Source organism: Symphodus melops (genome assembly GCF_947650265.1).
Source record: "Symphodus melops genome assembly, chromosome: 10".
NCBI lineage: Eukaryota > Metazoa > Chordata > Actinopteri > Labriformes > Labridae > Symphodus > Symphodus melops.
Genome location: NC_136700.1, coordinates 4,834,526 through 4,847,076, shown reverse-complemented (window position 1 = coordinate 4,847,076; position 12,551 = coordinate 4,834,526). Strand labels below are relative to the sequence as shown.

General features: G+C 42.2%; 1 protein-coding gene across 1 annotated transcript in view; it reads left to right on the top strand.

Annotated features, from left to right (window-relative positions):
• LOC306831058 (protocadherin-16-like) overlaps positions 1-12,551 on the top strand; it is a 75,189-nt gene that overhangs the window by 47,018 nt on the left and 15,620 nt on the right. Inside the window, exons 3-6 of the mRNA XM_079354923.1 lie at positions 8,755-8,943; positions 9,635-9,866; positions 9,996-10,232; positions 10,663-11,691. Coding sequence (XP_079211049.1) covers positions 8,755-8,943; positions 9,635-9,866; positions 9,996-10,232; positions 10,663-11,691 — 1,687 coding nt within the window. The remainder of the gene's footprint in view (positions 1-8,754; positions 8,944-9,634; positions 9,867-9,995; positions 10,233-10,662; positions 11,692-12,551) is intronic.

Genomic DNA, 12,551 nt, shown 5'->3' with positions numbered 1-12,551 from the left:
CACTTTGTTATGAGACTGCCAATCCGAATAATAACTATTAAATGCTAAAATCGGCAATCATCCCTTTGTTTTCTTTCCATCTGCTGATTGGCGGTCAGCATGCTAAAGAAAATAGGGGCAAGTTAGTCACTCCCATTTGACCTTTGGAAAATAAACAGGCTAATGTTTAAAGCAGGAGCCACTCGCGTGATTTACTGAGCGTCCTCTGTCATTCCAGGTGGCCAAGGGTTAACGCCACACACACCTGTTTTCTTGTGCTTCCAAAAAAAACAAGTCTTTGTCAGATTTATTTTTTCAAACTGAAGCGAAATCTTGTTCGAGAATTCTCCCTGATATTGTCTGCAAAAAAACTTTGTAAGTTGTGGCAAATGCTTCACACTGAGGAGAAGTGCTACCCAGCTGTGAGCAACACCAAGGTCAGCAGTGTGTCTGGCATTCAGGCCTCCCTCCCTGCTGTGCGTTTTTTTAGATGAAATAGGTTTTCTCCTATTCAATTCATTGCAGATTTTACATGGCGCTAATTTGCAAGCTGAGCTCCGAATCCATTGCTCTCAGCTTGCAGTGATCAAACCTCAGATCTGTTAGTGATACGTTCACCTTAAAATAGTTTTCAAGGTGTTGTAGTCACATTCCTTTTTTTATGACCTTTAGGGCCTATTTTTAGACCCACAGTTGAATCATATCCTTATTTAACAGAGAAGCTACATCCATTATGTTTAAGTTAGAAACAGGCCTTAGTGTTATCATTCTTACCTTTCAAGAAGATAACTTTTGAGCTTCACAACCGTCTGGCATTGAATGCAGCTTCCTTTCAGCTCTGTTACTTCTAGCTTCTCTTCTGTGGCTGCACAATATCTCCTCTCTCAGCTCCCTTTGCCTTTTTGGGAACCTTTCCTTAAAGGTTTGATGCTTAATCACTTCCAGATGTAAGCTCTAGATGAAAGACAGACGCTTCAGTTGGAGAAGAAACTCTCGTGGAAGGTTAAAAATAAAGCAGGCCACCTCGCTTCCAACTCACTTGACACAACTTTAATTGAAAAACTACAAGGTGTGCCTATATAGCACATTCCTATTGTTAGACTTAAAATATGTGAAACCCAGCGGTTCAGAAGCACCAAGAGATAAATCTGAACTAAACCTTAAAAACGAGGACTTTTATTCATTATGGTGTACTTCATCACTGGATGTGCATTCAGGCCAATATATGATAACAAATTCAAAGCTGCATCTCATCAGAGATTTGTTTTTTTAAAACATCTCTGTCTCTGGTTGGAATTTGAACCATAATGCCATTTAATGACATTACATGCATGTTGTTATTAATCACCAGGGGGCGTATTCACAAAGTACTAAGCTCTGTAAACTCAAGAATTTCCCCCTCAAGTTAGGACTAGATCCTTGCAAAGATGAACGTTATTCACAAAGCATCTTAGCCCTTCAGAGAGCTCCTCAAGTGTGAAATTGTGAGGAGGACTTAAGAGTTTCTCAAACTGGGGAGAAAATTAAGAAATGTTTTGCAAACACTTCATAAGGAATCTTACTGAATCATAGCTGTGCCAAACAGACACAAACATGACTCATGCAAACAAAAGCCAACTATGACTTTTTATTTGTGCAAAGTGAAATGTTGAGTTTCTCCAATTAGTTACCATCACAGGTGCATCCAATCTGTAATTAAGGCTCTTTGCCTGCTGATGTAACTCTCAGCATGTGAAGAAGAAGCTGCACCAGTGGGCATGTGATTTCAGGCTATATATATAAGTACTTCTAACATATTATCACACAGATGCTAATTTTAAATCATGCTAAATTACATAATGTCAGACTAGACTCTTGGATGTACTTTTTCTAATTCTCAGCATTTAATAGTTGTTTAATTGTTGGCCAGTATGCAGGACGTAGCTCATCTTTTAGATAAAAGATGGTATTGAAAGCGTGCTTCTTACACTGTTTTTTTTTTTTTTTAAACCTTCAAATTATTAAACAATCTGAGGATGAAATCTTTATGGTGACGCTTAATGTTTTTCAATGTCATGATATATCACGTTTTACTCATCATCATCACAGTGACCTTCGACATGCTCCACACTCACAATGTTGTGGCTCACTTTTTCCAACAGTGTAGTAGTTCTGCTGAGTGATGTGTGAGAGGAAAGGAACGAGACAGAAACCTTATCCTGTCCCATGTCTGCACTGGAGCACCGAGTGGAATTATATCCTTGTCTACTATATTACCTCCGCTCTGTTCCTGTGCCAGGCATGTGGACTTCACAGCACACTAACCTGCTGCCCTCAACCCGGGCCCTCCACATTTATGTCAGGCCACTGTGCAGAGTAAGATGAAAAGCTGCAGTTTATGAAGCCAATGTTGATTTAGAAATCAATACTTCTCTGTCTACTTGTGTTTTTTATGTCCTGAAAGAGCTGAGACAATCCCATTCTAAGAAACTAGGACAGAAGGACCTGCTGGGGCCAAAAGCTTGGCGAAAAATGCCTGCGACTAATAGTCAACAAAGTTTCCCAACAGCAGCCAAAAGTTACATTGACTGTGCAATTTAATCCTTTCAGACCATATCATTCTGGAAATGTATTGTAAAGAGTGATCTATTATCATGTTTATCTTTCGGCACATGTGTAATGGGATTTCATAGTGTTGATCAGCAGCTCTAGTTCATCTCCAGCTCAGTCTGCAGTGAACGGACAGCTCTGGGTGAAACGGTTTAGCAACTGGCACGTGCAAGTCATGCATGTATATTTTTGGGGAGAATCAGTGTGATTAAGATACTGAGCAACCTTGACAGTTTGATGATGTTTCAAAGGGATGCCCCAACACAACAGCTGTGTTTTAATAGACATCTGGACAGAGCAACGATCTGACAAGTCTGGAAGAGATTGTTCGCGTGAAGTCATGCAGAGGGAGTAAAGGAGGTTTTGTGAATTTGAATTGCACCTAATGAATACAGTAAAATAAGTCAATATCACAGTTATCATATGTTCCTGTGTCAATGCCAGAGGGATGTTGCTGAGGCTTTGATGTAAAAAGAAAAGGTGCCATTGAATTGCTCTATGGGTGCATTTATTATAAATAGATTGAGTTTGCAGTAAAGAATTGTTTTAAAGTAAAGAGGATTTATTTCAACAAGAAAAGTGGTTTGAACAGGATTTTTTGTTTGTTCATTGATCCCTTTAATACACATCTTCTCCTTTTTTCAATTTCGGCACAGTCATAAAATGGTTTTCACTACTCTTTGACTTAAATAACAGCCAAGTAAACATCTGGGTACGTACATAACATCAAAGTCTCTCAAATGCTGTAGATCTAATGGACTAATACTTTCCATTACATGGAGCTTCTTGTCGTTGACAGAAGTAAAGCAGAATGTCTTCATTTTGTTATTTAATGTTTGGCAATTACAGAAATGAAGGAATGCACAGGATCGTGCGAGACCTTCTAAAAAACAGTTTTTTTAGTTGTGGTAGCTGAGTCTTTCAGAAAAGTAATAATGCCTTAGAGAAAAGCACTCTCTCTGCTCTGGCTCTCACACACTATATGTCAACCTGCTCTGTATACATAAGTAGACAAGCAGAGGAACACAAACAGGCAGCTGCGATGATTCTTCATCATCGTTCATTCTGTTTCATCTGGGAACCCTTTTGAAATTTCATTGCTTTTATCACACTTTAAAAAGCAGCCAGACATCACAGGCCGCAGTTTGGCACAGTGTAATGTCACTATTTTGTAGACCTTACACATGTCTTAAACTATGCAGTGAAGATTTCAGCTTTTTGTCTCCTGAGTAACCACAATCTTTCACATATGCTTGGTCACAGTCCAGACGATACTGTCTGTGCGGCGAGTGTTTGTTGAGATTTGATATATTCGTCAACAGTGTGTGGGCTTCTTCCTTCCACCGGACTGGTGTGGTCTCAGTCTGGGCCTTTAGTGTGGTGGTGGACAAGTCACAAAGTCTCTGACCTGCCTCCCTGCTACTTCAGCTTGTAGTGAAAGAGGCCTTTAGGAGGTCCCCGCCTAACTCTCCTCGTTCTCCGCTCTCCTCTGAAGTGATGCCAGGACAATAGAGGGAGAGGAGTGTGCACGGCCTCACAGCAGCTGTGAAAGCTCAAAGCAACTCTCAGTCCAGATTTCTGCAACTCTGCCCCTCGTTTGATTTCTTTGAGCCTACACTTTCCTCCTTGGCGTTATAGTCTTTTAATGATCTCCACGTCACTCCATCAATCAGAGACGTGTCGACTCTCTTCAGGGAGCGCTCCTATTACAGGCCTAACTGCTCATGTGTGTGAAACTGTCATTAACGTCGTATTTGATATGGATTATTGGCATTCTGAAATAAATATCTGGAAGTTTCTAGATGAACTGTGTTAGTGTTTCCCACCGTGTCACCATCATTTATGCAGTTTGATCAGAAGCAGGATTCATTTCTGTAAATGTGAATATAATAACAGATGCTCAGCTTGCAGTCCAGAAATGAAGTGAACGTATTTTTTATCATGACTTTTCTTTACCTATGTGACTTGTTACATATTGTATCACTGCATCTGGTTGTTTTGCAAAGGAGGAGAGCTGCACAGATTTTACGAATCTTGGTAAAACAAATGTTGTGAACAATCAAGTACTGAGAGTAAAAGCCTATAAAGCTGAGCAAAGTTGTTAGCAGCAGCTCTGCTTGCTTCTGAAATTCCTTCCTGGTTAAACGTTCCAAAACAGCTACTTCAATTGTAATTTGCTTTTTTTCTATGTGTTGTTTTTTGAATGATCAGGCCTGTTGGTTTTGGAGACAATCAGACATATGGTTGTTGTTTTGTTTGTTTGTTTTTTAATCTGACAGCCACTGTTCCCATTTCTTCTGCATTGTCCTGTGTATAATTGTGCTTCTTGCAGGTATTTGGCCAAGAAAAGTTGCATCATCTCAGTGTCTTGCTTATGATGTAAATTGTGACCTATTAGGGGCAGGTCCAGTAAGTCTTCATGAATCAGTTTGGTTTTGCCTGCAGGACTCTCTTAGGGGAGAGAAATAGTAGTACTTAACATTTTTCTTCAGAGACTTCAAAATGTCATCAAGTATTGTCTGAACATTTCTGTATCCCACATTTCTAAGTTTAATTTAGGCCAGAGTCACAGGAGCCATCGCTGGCTGACTGGCTGACTGGCTGATGAATACAAAGCAAAGTTTGATGTAATCGGGCTGCAGAAAGAACTCGGTCTGGCTGTTTAGCTCCACAGGCATTTTAAGACTGTGATGAACAATGACTTTATCCCCAGTGTTTGTACATTTGTGTCTTTGCTTACGTATTGAAGGTACATAGAAAGGACCTTTGCATGCAAAGTTTGATTGATGTGTGTGATAATTTCCCTGTTGGCAAACATTTCCATGCGCACTCCGTCATTTGTGGCCTATTTGGATTGGCAGAGGCGCGGTCCTGATTGGCTGGTTTCACTGACGACTACGTGAGACTGATTTGTTTGACTGGGCACTCTAAAATACGAAGAGCATGATTAAAAACTACGTGGCCTTCATTTCACCCTTTGTTGGCCTCCATGGTTTGGGCTCTACATCATTCATTTACTCACAGCTTTTTGCTGGAGTTCTCCTCACAGCAGAGCTTTTTTTGCATGGCTGCTCAGTGATATTGGATGGAAGAGCTGGAGCTTGGGTAAATAAGGACACACACAGACATACATTTGTTTGTATTACCCACAGGATTATACAAACAAATGTATTTCAAATGTATGTAAGGACAAGAGCGACAAAGCCACAGTAGACAAACATACTTTATGAGAATGTTAACTTTTGGGAAATTGAACTCTAAAAATAGAAACTGATGAAACTCGAGGCTTGTTCTTTTCCAGGCCTGGCTCTGCCTGAGACCACAGAGTGAGGACATTAGATGGGCCAGAACATGTTGGAGCATCCAAAACCTCAGGATCATTATTCCATTTGAACATAATATACATAAATATACAAAGGCATGTTCTCTCCTGTGAATCCTGTTCTTCTCATTGGGACACTCAGCCAGTCAGAAAGTCTCCTCTGGACGGCTCCTGGAATCTGATGGGAGAACCACAAAGTGCCCGAGTTGTCTTTGGATTCCCCCAGCTTGTTTTAGTAAGGAGTCGGCCAATCGTAGCCTTTCCCCTGCTGATAAGACAGCTCCCATCAGGCCTCACTCACACACACAGAGTGTAGGGAGAATACTGTTGGCTGCTGCCGATGATCTAAGATTACTCCCGCTTTTGAACTTTTAATCCAATCGAAGTGGAGAGTTTGTGTAGTACATTAAATTGGATGGAGTAAAAGTTGGTGGGAAACACAAGGACAGGCCTTGTCTCTTTGTTCAAATGGAATAGTTAGTATCCCCTGGGTTATAAGTGATTTCCCTTCTCTCATATGAGTACATTTGAGAATTTCAAAAGGATGTTTGAAAAAGAAGCATATTGGAAAAGGTAGATGACGTTGATCTGCTGCTGATCTGCAGCATTAAACATCAATCCTAATTTGTGGTTTAGTGGGAATCTTGTTTCATCAATTGAGATTTACACACAAGGTTTAATGTGTTTATCACGATATTCGAGGCCAGAGGCCACATTATGTAAGCTTATCCTCTCTCAGGGCTCATGGTTTGGAGTTTGACTAATTGTCTGACTCATTTTTCATTTGCATATGGCCTCATTTGTCATTTTTATGGATGGGCAGCAAATTATAATCTCCTGGACAGAAGAGTCTCTGTGTTCCTGTAAGATGGCACTGATATGCTGTTATTAAGTCAGAAATGAGAGTGGAATTGAAATCCCAGACTCTCTCGTTTCCAAAACGGACTGATTGCAGGCATTATTCTTACAGTGGTCGGGATTTATGCAAATGTGATTGTGTGGTTTATAAGCTTACAGTATATGCTTCCAAAAAGTCATGCATTAATGGGACACATTGTTCCCGGCAAATATGGCTCCACATAGCTTCAGCAGTCTTTGTGGCAAAGGGGAAGTGTAATTATTAAGAGTCTCGTCAAATAAACATCTTTAATGGTGGACAAATCTATCCCCTCTCTTGTTCATCATCCAGCACCTCCCACTGCTCAAGGTTAACTTCAAAGACTTGCAGGGAACCTTCAATTCAATAGGAATAGAGGATTTCACTTTCAAAATTCAAGTGAGAATCTTCAAAGATCCATTGTGTGAAAAGAGATCCCACACCACCAAAGTAATGTTCTCTTTTTTTCCCCCTCTTCTCACATCTTTTTTTCTCATTTTTTAAAGTCTTGGCACTGTTTTCGTTATGGACTGGGGGATCTTTGTTAAAAGAAAATTGGATGGTTGTGCTAAAATGGAAAGCAACATGGAGTCTCCTCCAATTGCATTCACTGCCATCATAAACTGGTTAGTCACAAGAGGGGTAAATATTTTCCTTAAAATCTGCTGAGAACCGTTTGAAAAACTGTAAAGCTGTTGTTTTTTTCAGCAGACCTAGGTATCTCTAAAATATGCCTTCACTTTCCCTCCAGCTGATCTTCATCACCTAACTGAGAATAAAACAACATGTAAGGCTGCTGGATTGTTATGAATAACTTGTCCCCCTGAAAAATGATCAAACTTTGCTGTTGCCTCCATGCATTACAAGACGGAGTAGCTCTCTTGCATCGCTCTTGGTTTCTCCTTTCCTTGTGTGGTTTATTATTCTTCTCTTTGGCTTGTGTCCCTGCAAGCTTTACAAGTCCTGCACTCCTCCACAAAGCTCCCCCTCTTCAGGAGTTACAGTCGGTAGTGTGGGCCACGCTCTCTGCTGAGTCCTCGTCTGCCATCTGCTCAGGAAATACATTGAGCAAAAACCCTCATCACCTCCAATGAATGATTTTCATCGCCTCACACTTACACCAATGCCATCTTTTACAAAGTTGGCTTTTGATGATAAGCATGCCTTGCCTTATTTTTCTTGGCAGTGTTCCCAATGACTACTTTGTATATATATATATATATATATATATATATAAAGTGGCTTGCTTCTGCTGAGAGGAAGAACACCAGAGCAGGAATCGGGCCTCCAATTAGTGTTTTCCAAAAAAGATCCATTTATAAAAGATGGAAGGAGAATTTTAATCAACTTGTGAGGTTTAACCCTACCAGAATCTCTCACAAACTGTGATCCAGAGCCAACACTTGCAAACAATTACAATGTTGGTACCCAGGGGCACGTTCTGATTGGTGTATTTGCCTTCTGCTGTCTTGGGAGACGGTGTGGTAATTGAGTCGGCTCCCTGGCTGATGGCCTGTGTGCTGCTTTTATAGCTCCAGCAGTTCCAGCCCTCTGTAGATGTGCGGGGTTATTAAAACCAGACCATGAGCGGGACATTGCATTATGTACTGCACTGAAACATACTGTGTGGTATCCCACTGTTCCCCAGCCGTCCCTGTCACTGTCCTCTGAAGACAGACGCCGCTCCTGTCGCGGCCAGTTTTCCCCGCTGGCATCCCTCCCAAGGTCTGCAGAAGTCGTTCTATTTCTTGCCACCCTCTTTAATTCCCTCAGAGCCCATTTCGGCTATAGGCTCCTGCTGTCTCAGATAAACTAAAGAACGGTCCAAAGATGCTTTCAAAAGGCACCTGGTATGGTGCTCTTGTTTCAGTTTCTGTGGCTTTAGAGTAATGGTGTTCATTTCTTTACAAAATCATTCATGTATCTGATATGTTTCCCTTGAAACATAGTACATGAAGTTTAACTGATGTGTTTTTTTTCTCTTAAGGTGACTGCGACTGATTCAGACGGAGGTTCCTTTGGCTCCATAACCTACTCTCTTGGTTCCGGCATTAACAGCGCTGTCCCTGCTCAGTTCACCATCAACAAAGAGACCGGCCAGATCTGCACCAGTGCTGAACTAGACAGAGATGAAGGGCCGGCCAGCTACGACTTCACTGTAACTGCCGTGGATGGGGTGAGCCACCAAGTTTTCAAATCATGCTTAATATGAATCCATTGAGCCAGAGAGTAATCCTATAAACAGCAACCGTGCTTCGCGTACAGGCAGGAGAGCACAGACATGTCCAACTGCGCAGAAGAACTTTGATTGGGGCAGCCAAGAGAAAAGTAAAAGCTTGAATGGTTCTCCATAACAGGCTTACTCAGAAGTTAGATATCCTGTTCCCTTTTTTTGCCAAATAATACATAAAAAATAGAAGGTTTAAAATGAAAGTAAATTAATGCGCCCATGTTAAAGCAATCAGATGGAGAAATGCCTTAACTTTTCAGGCAGTAATATTTTAACAAGTTGGACTGCAGCCTCCCTCGTTTTTGCCACCTGGTCCAAATGAAAAGTCTTTACTGTGTTTTCAGCAAAGGAATAGCCTATGAAACAGATTGTTTAGTTGCGGCAAGCGCTCTCACCCTCCACGGGTCATGACATATTACTCTTCCCCGGGGAGACTATCAATCTGTATCCCTACACAAACCTGCTGGGACTATATTTTAGAGGTTATGCTAAGCATTCACGTTTAACAGGGTTTTCTGCTGCTTTTTTTACTTGCGCTATGAATGTGGCCTTAATCCTGCTTTCAGGTGTGTTTTTCTCTGTCTGTGATTTATTGTATGAGGGGGTATACTTAAAGAGCTTTTTGTTTCCTCTACAGGGTGGACTCAGCTCAGTAGCCTATGTGAGGGTAGATCTGGTCGACATAAATGATAACAGACCTGCCTTCTACCCCGTCAGCTATGCTGTCAGTTTGAGCACTCAGAGCGCCCCTGGGACATCTGTTGTCAGGGTGATGGCCTATGACCTGGACTCAGGCGAGAATGGCAGAGTTACATACAAAACAATACCTGGAGGGGCCTCCCCATACTTTACTCTTAACAAAGACACAGGTTGGCATGAGTGCTTACCATACTTTCAAGATTATAGTTACTTAATGTGTTCCTGCTATTTCATGCATTAGAATGTTCTGTTATGAGGACAAGCAGCCTCTTTCAAACTTGTCTGCTTCCTTTCTGTAGGTGTGATCTCGCTGTCTCGATCCGTTTATGGGAAGGCCAATTCTGTCATTCCGATGGTCATTTCTGCTCAGGATGGGGGTGGTCATACTACCCTTGTCAATGCCAGAGTCAACATTAGTGTGGTGGCAGGGCTGGTTGCGCCCCCTGTCTTTGAACAGACTCAGTACCACTTTACCGTGTCAGAGGATGCCTTGCGTGGGACGACTGTAGGCATCGTCCAGGCCAGCAGTAAGACAGGTGGGATCCATGGACACGCCCTCATCTCACTTGCTCACTCACTCACTTAATCAGTCACTCGCTCGCTCGCTCGCTCACTCACTCACTCGCTCACTAAAAGCCAAATTGTAGTCCCACAGCCCATATTAAAAAGTGTAATATACATTAATCATTCACACTGGATCATGCTGGAAAGAGTTTCTGCTCCCTGCACCGCTTGTAGAAACAGGCATTGGACTACTGTACACCTCTGACTCTGAAATAACATCAATCAAAAATTCCATTTCACAACTTTGTTTATATATTCATTTTCTAACTTTTTAGAGCTCTATTACAGTCATGAAAATTGAAAAACAGCATTTCTTTGGAGTATACTGTTACTCGAGTGCTTTAAGTTTAGCCTCCCATGTTGTTCTGACGTTTCTGGTTTTTGTCTTTTTTCGCTTTCAAGGCACCTCCAGAGATATATCGTACACAATTAGCTCTGGGGACCCTGCAGGCTACTTTACAGTGGACCCTGACACTGGAGCCCTAAGGACCACTCTACCCCTGGATCATGAAGCCATGTCAACTCTTTCTTTGGAGTTGCAGGCTCGCAGTGGAAACCCCCCTGCCTTTGGCCAGACCCGTGTCCACATTACCATCACAGACATCAATGATAACCCGCCGGTTTTCCTGCCCTCGTCCTCTGAGTCCTTGCTGCTGCCAGAGTACACAGAAATGGGAACAGTGGTGTATCGGGTCCAAGCTGAGGACAGAGACTCTGGAGTCAATGGACAACTCACTTTCGATATGTCCTCTTTGAGTGGAGTCCAAAGGACTTTCAGCGTAGAGCGCAGCAGTGGAGAGATACGATTGGTGGGGAGCCTCAACTATGATAGTACCCCCCGTTATGACCTCCATGTGATTGCCAAAGACAACGGTGTGCCACAACTTAGCGCTACCTTTGTACTTGTGGTCCACATCCAGGCAGAGAACGACCAGGGACCTGTGTTTGATACCCTCACCTACCGTGTAGAGCTGAAAGAAGGGACTCCTATAAACACTCGCTTCCTGCAGGTCAGAGCTCTGAACAGAGAAACCCCCAGCTCTGGAAACTTGAGTCCCCTGGCATATCACCTGCGTCCAGACGGAGATGCAGCAGGGTTTGGCATTGCTGCAGACAGCGGCTGGCTGTTTGTGAAGAGTGCCCTGGACAGAGAAGTCAAAGACATGTATCTTCTAACAGTGATGGCCAGCCAGGGTCAAGGACACTTAAAGAAGACAGGGAGTGCCACTGTGCGGGTCTCTGTGACCGATGAGAATGACAACTCTCCTCGTCTCACACAGGAGAGGGTCTTCATGGCTGTGAAAGAAAACCTTCCTGCAGGAACAGGCTTTGGTCATGTGTCTGCCACAGACCGAGACAGCGGTTCTAACGGACGCCTCAGCTACCGCCTGCTGCACCCTGAGCGCTACTTCCAGATAAACTCCCACACAGGTTAATTAAAAATGTGTTGCACAAGAGTTAATCATAGCTGCTTTATTTGATAGGAGCAGCAAATACATAAAGTTTACAGTTATTTCATCTTCCAACCAAAGAAAATCTGCAAATTTAAAGAAGTCTTTGGGGATGTTGAAGAGAGAACATAGAGAGCAGACATAAATGAAACAAGCAGCAGGCTGACTGTAACATTGTGCTTTAATTATGCAGATGTTGTCCCAGAAGCTGATAAAAACACTGCACTACTGATATTATTTGCTGAGTGTTTTGTGTTTATTAGAACGTCTGCCTTTTACAGTCACAAACTGTAACAAAAAACTCAGTTTTGTGAAAATGATAAATGTTTCTATTTAGCTAAAATATCTACACAAAACAAAGGAAACTGGACAAGTCTTTGTTTCCTTAATGAGATTCATTTAAAAAACAAGTGATCATGATTCAACAAGAAACATATTTTGAGTCATCAAAACTAGAATTACTCGTGAAAGAAATCGATCAGTGTTGACAAAACTCACCAAACCATCTCTGAAAGACGAGCATCTACTGTTACTGCTTCCCCACAGTCATGAATTAGTCAGATGATGGTGACAGCAGGAACGAGCGCCTCGCAGGACTCTAATTGAGCTGCTCAGCTTTTAGTCTGTGGGTGGAGACGCAGTCTCTTATTTGTGATCAGTTTCTGGCTGGGTTATGAGTCTCTACAGCATCTGCCAGCCTTTCAAAATTACTCCATTTGTGTGTGTGTGAGAGTGTGAATGTGTGTGTATGAGTGCAAGTGTGTGCATGTACATGAACATCTGCACACTGTGCATGTCGATTACTCGTGTGTCATTGATCAAAGCCTGCTGGCCTCCAAG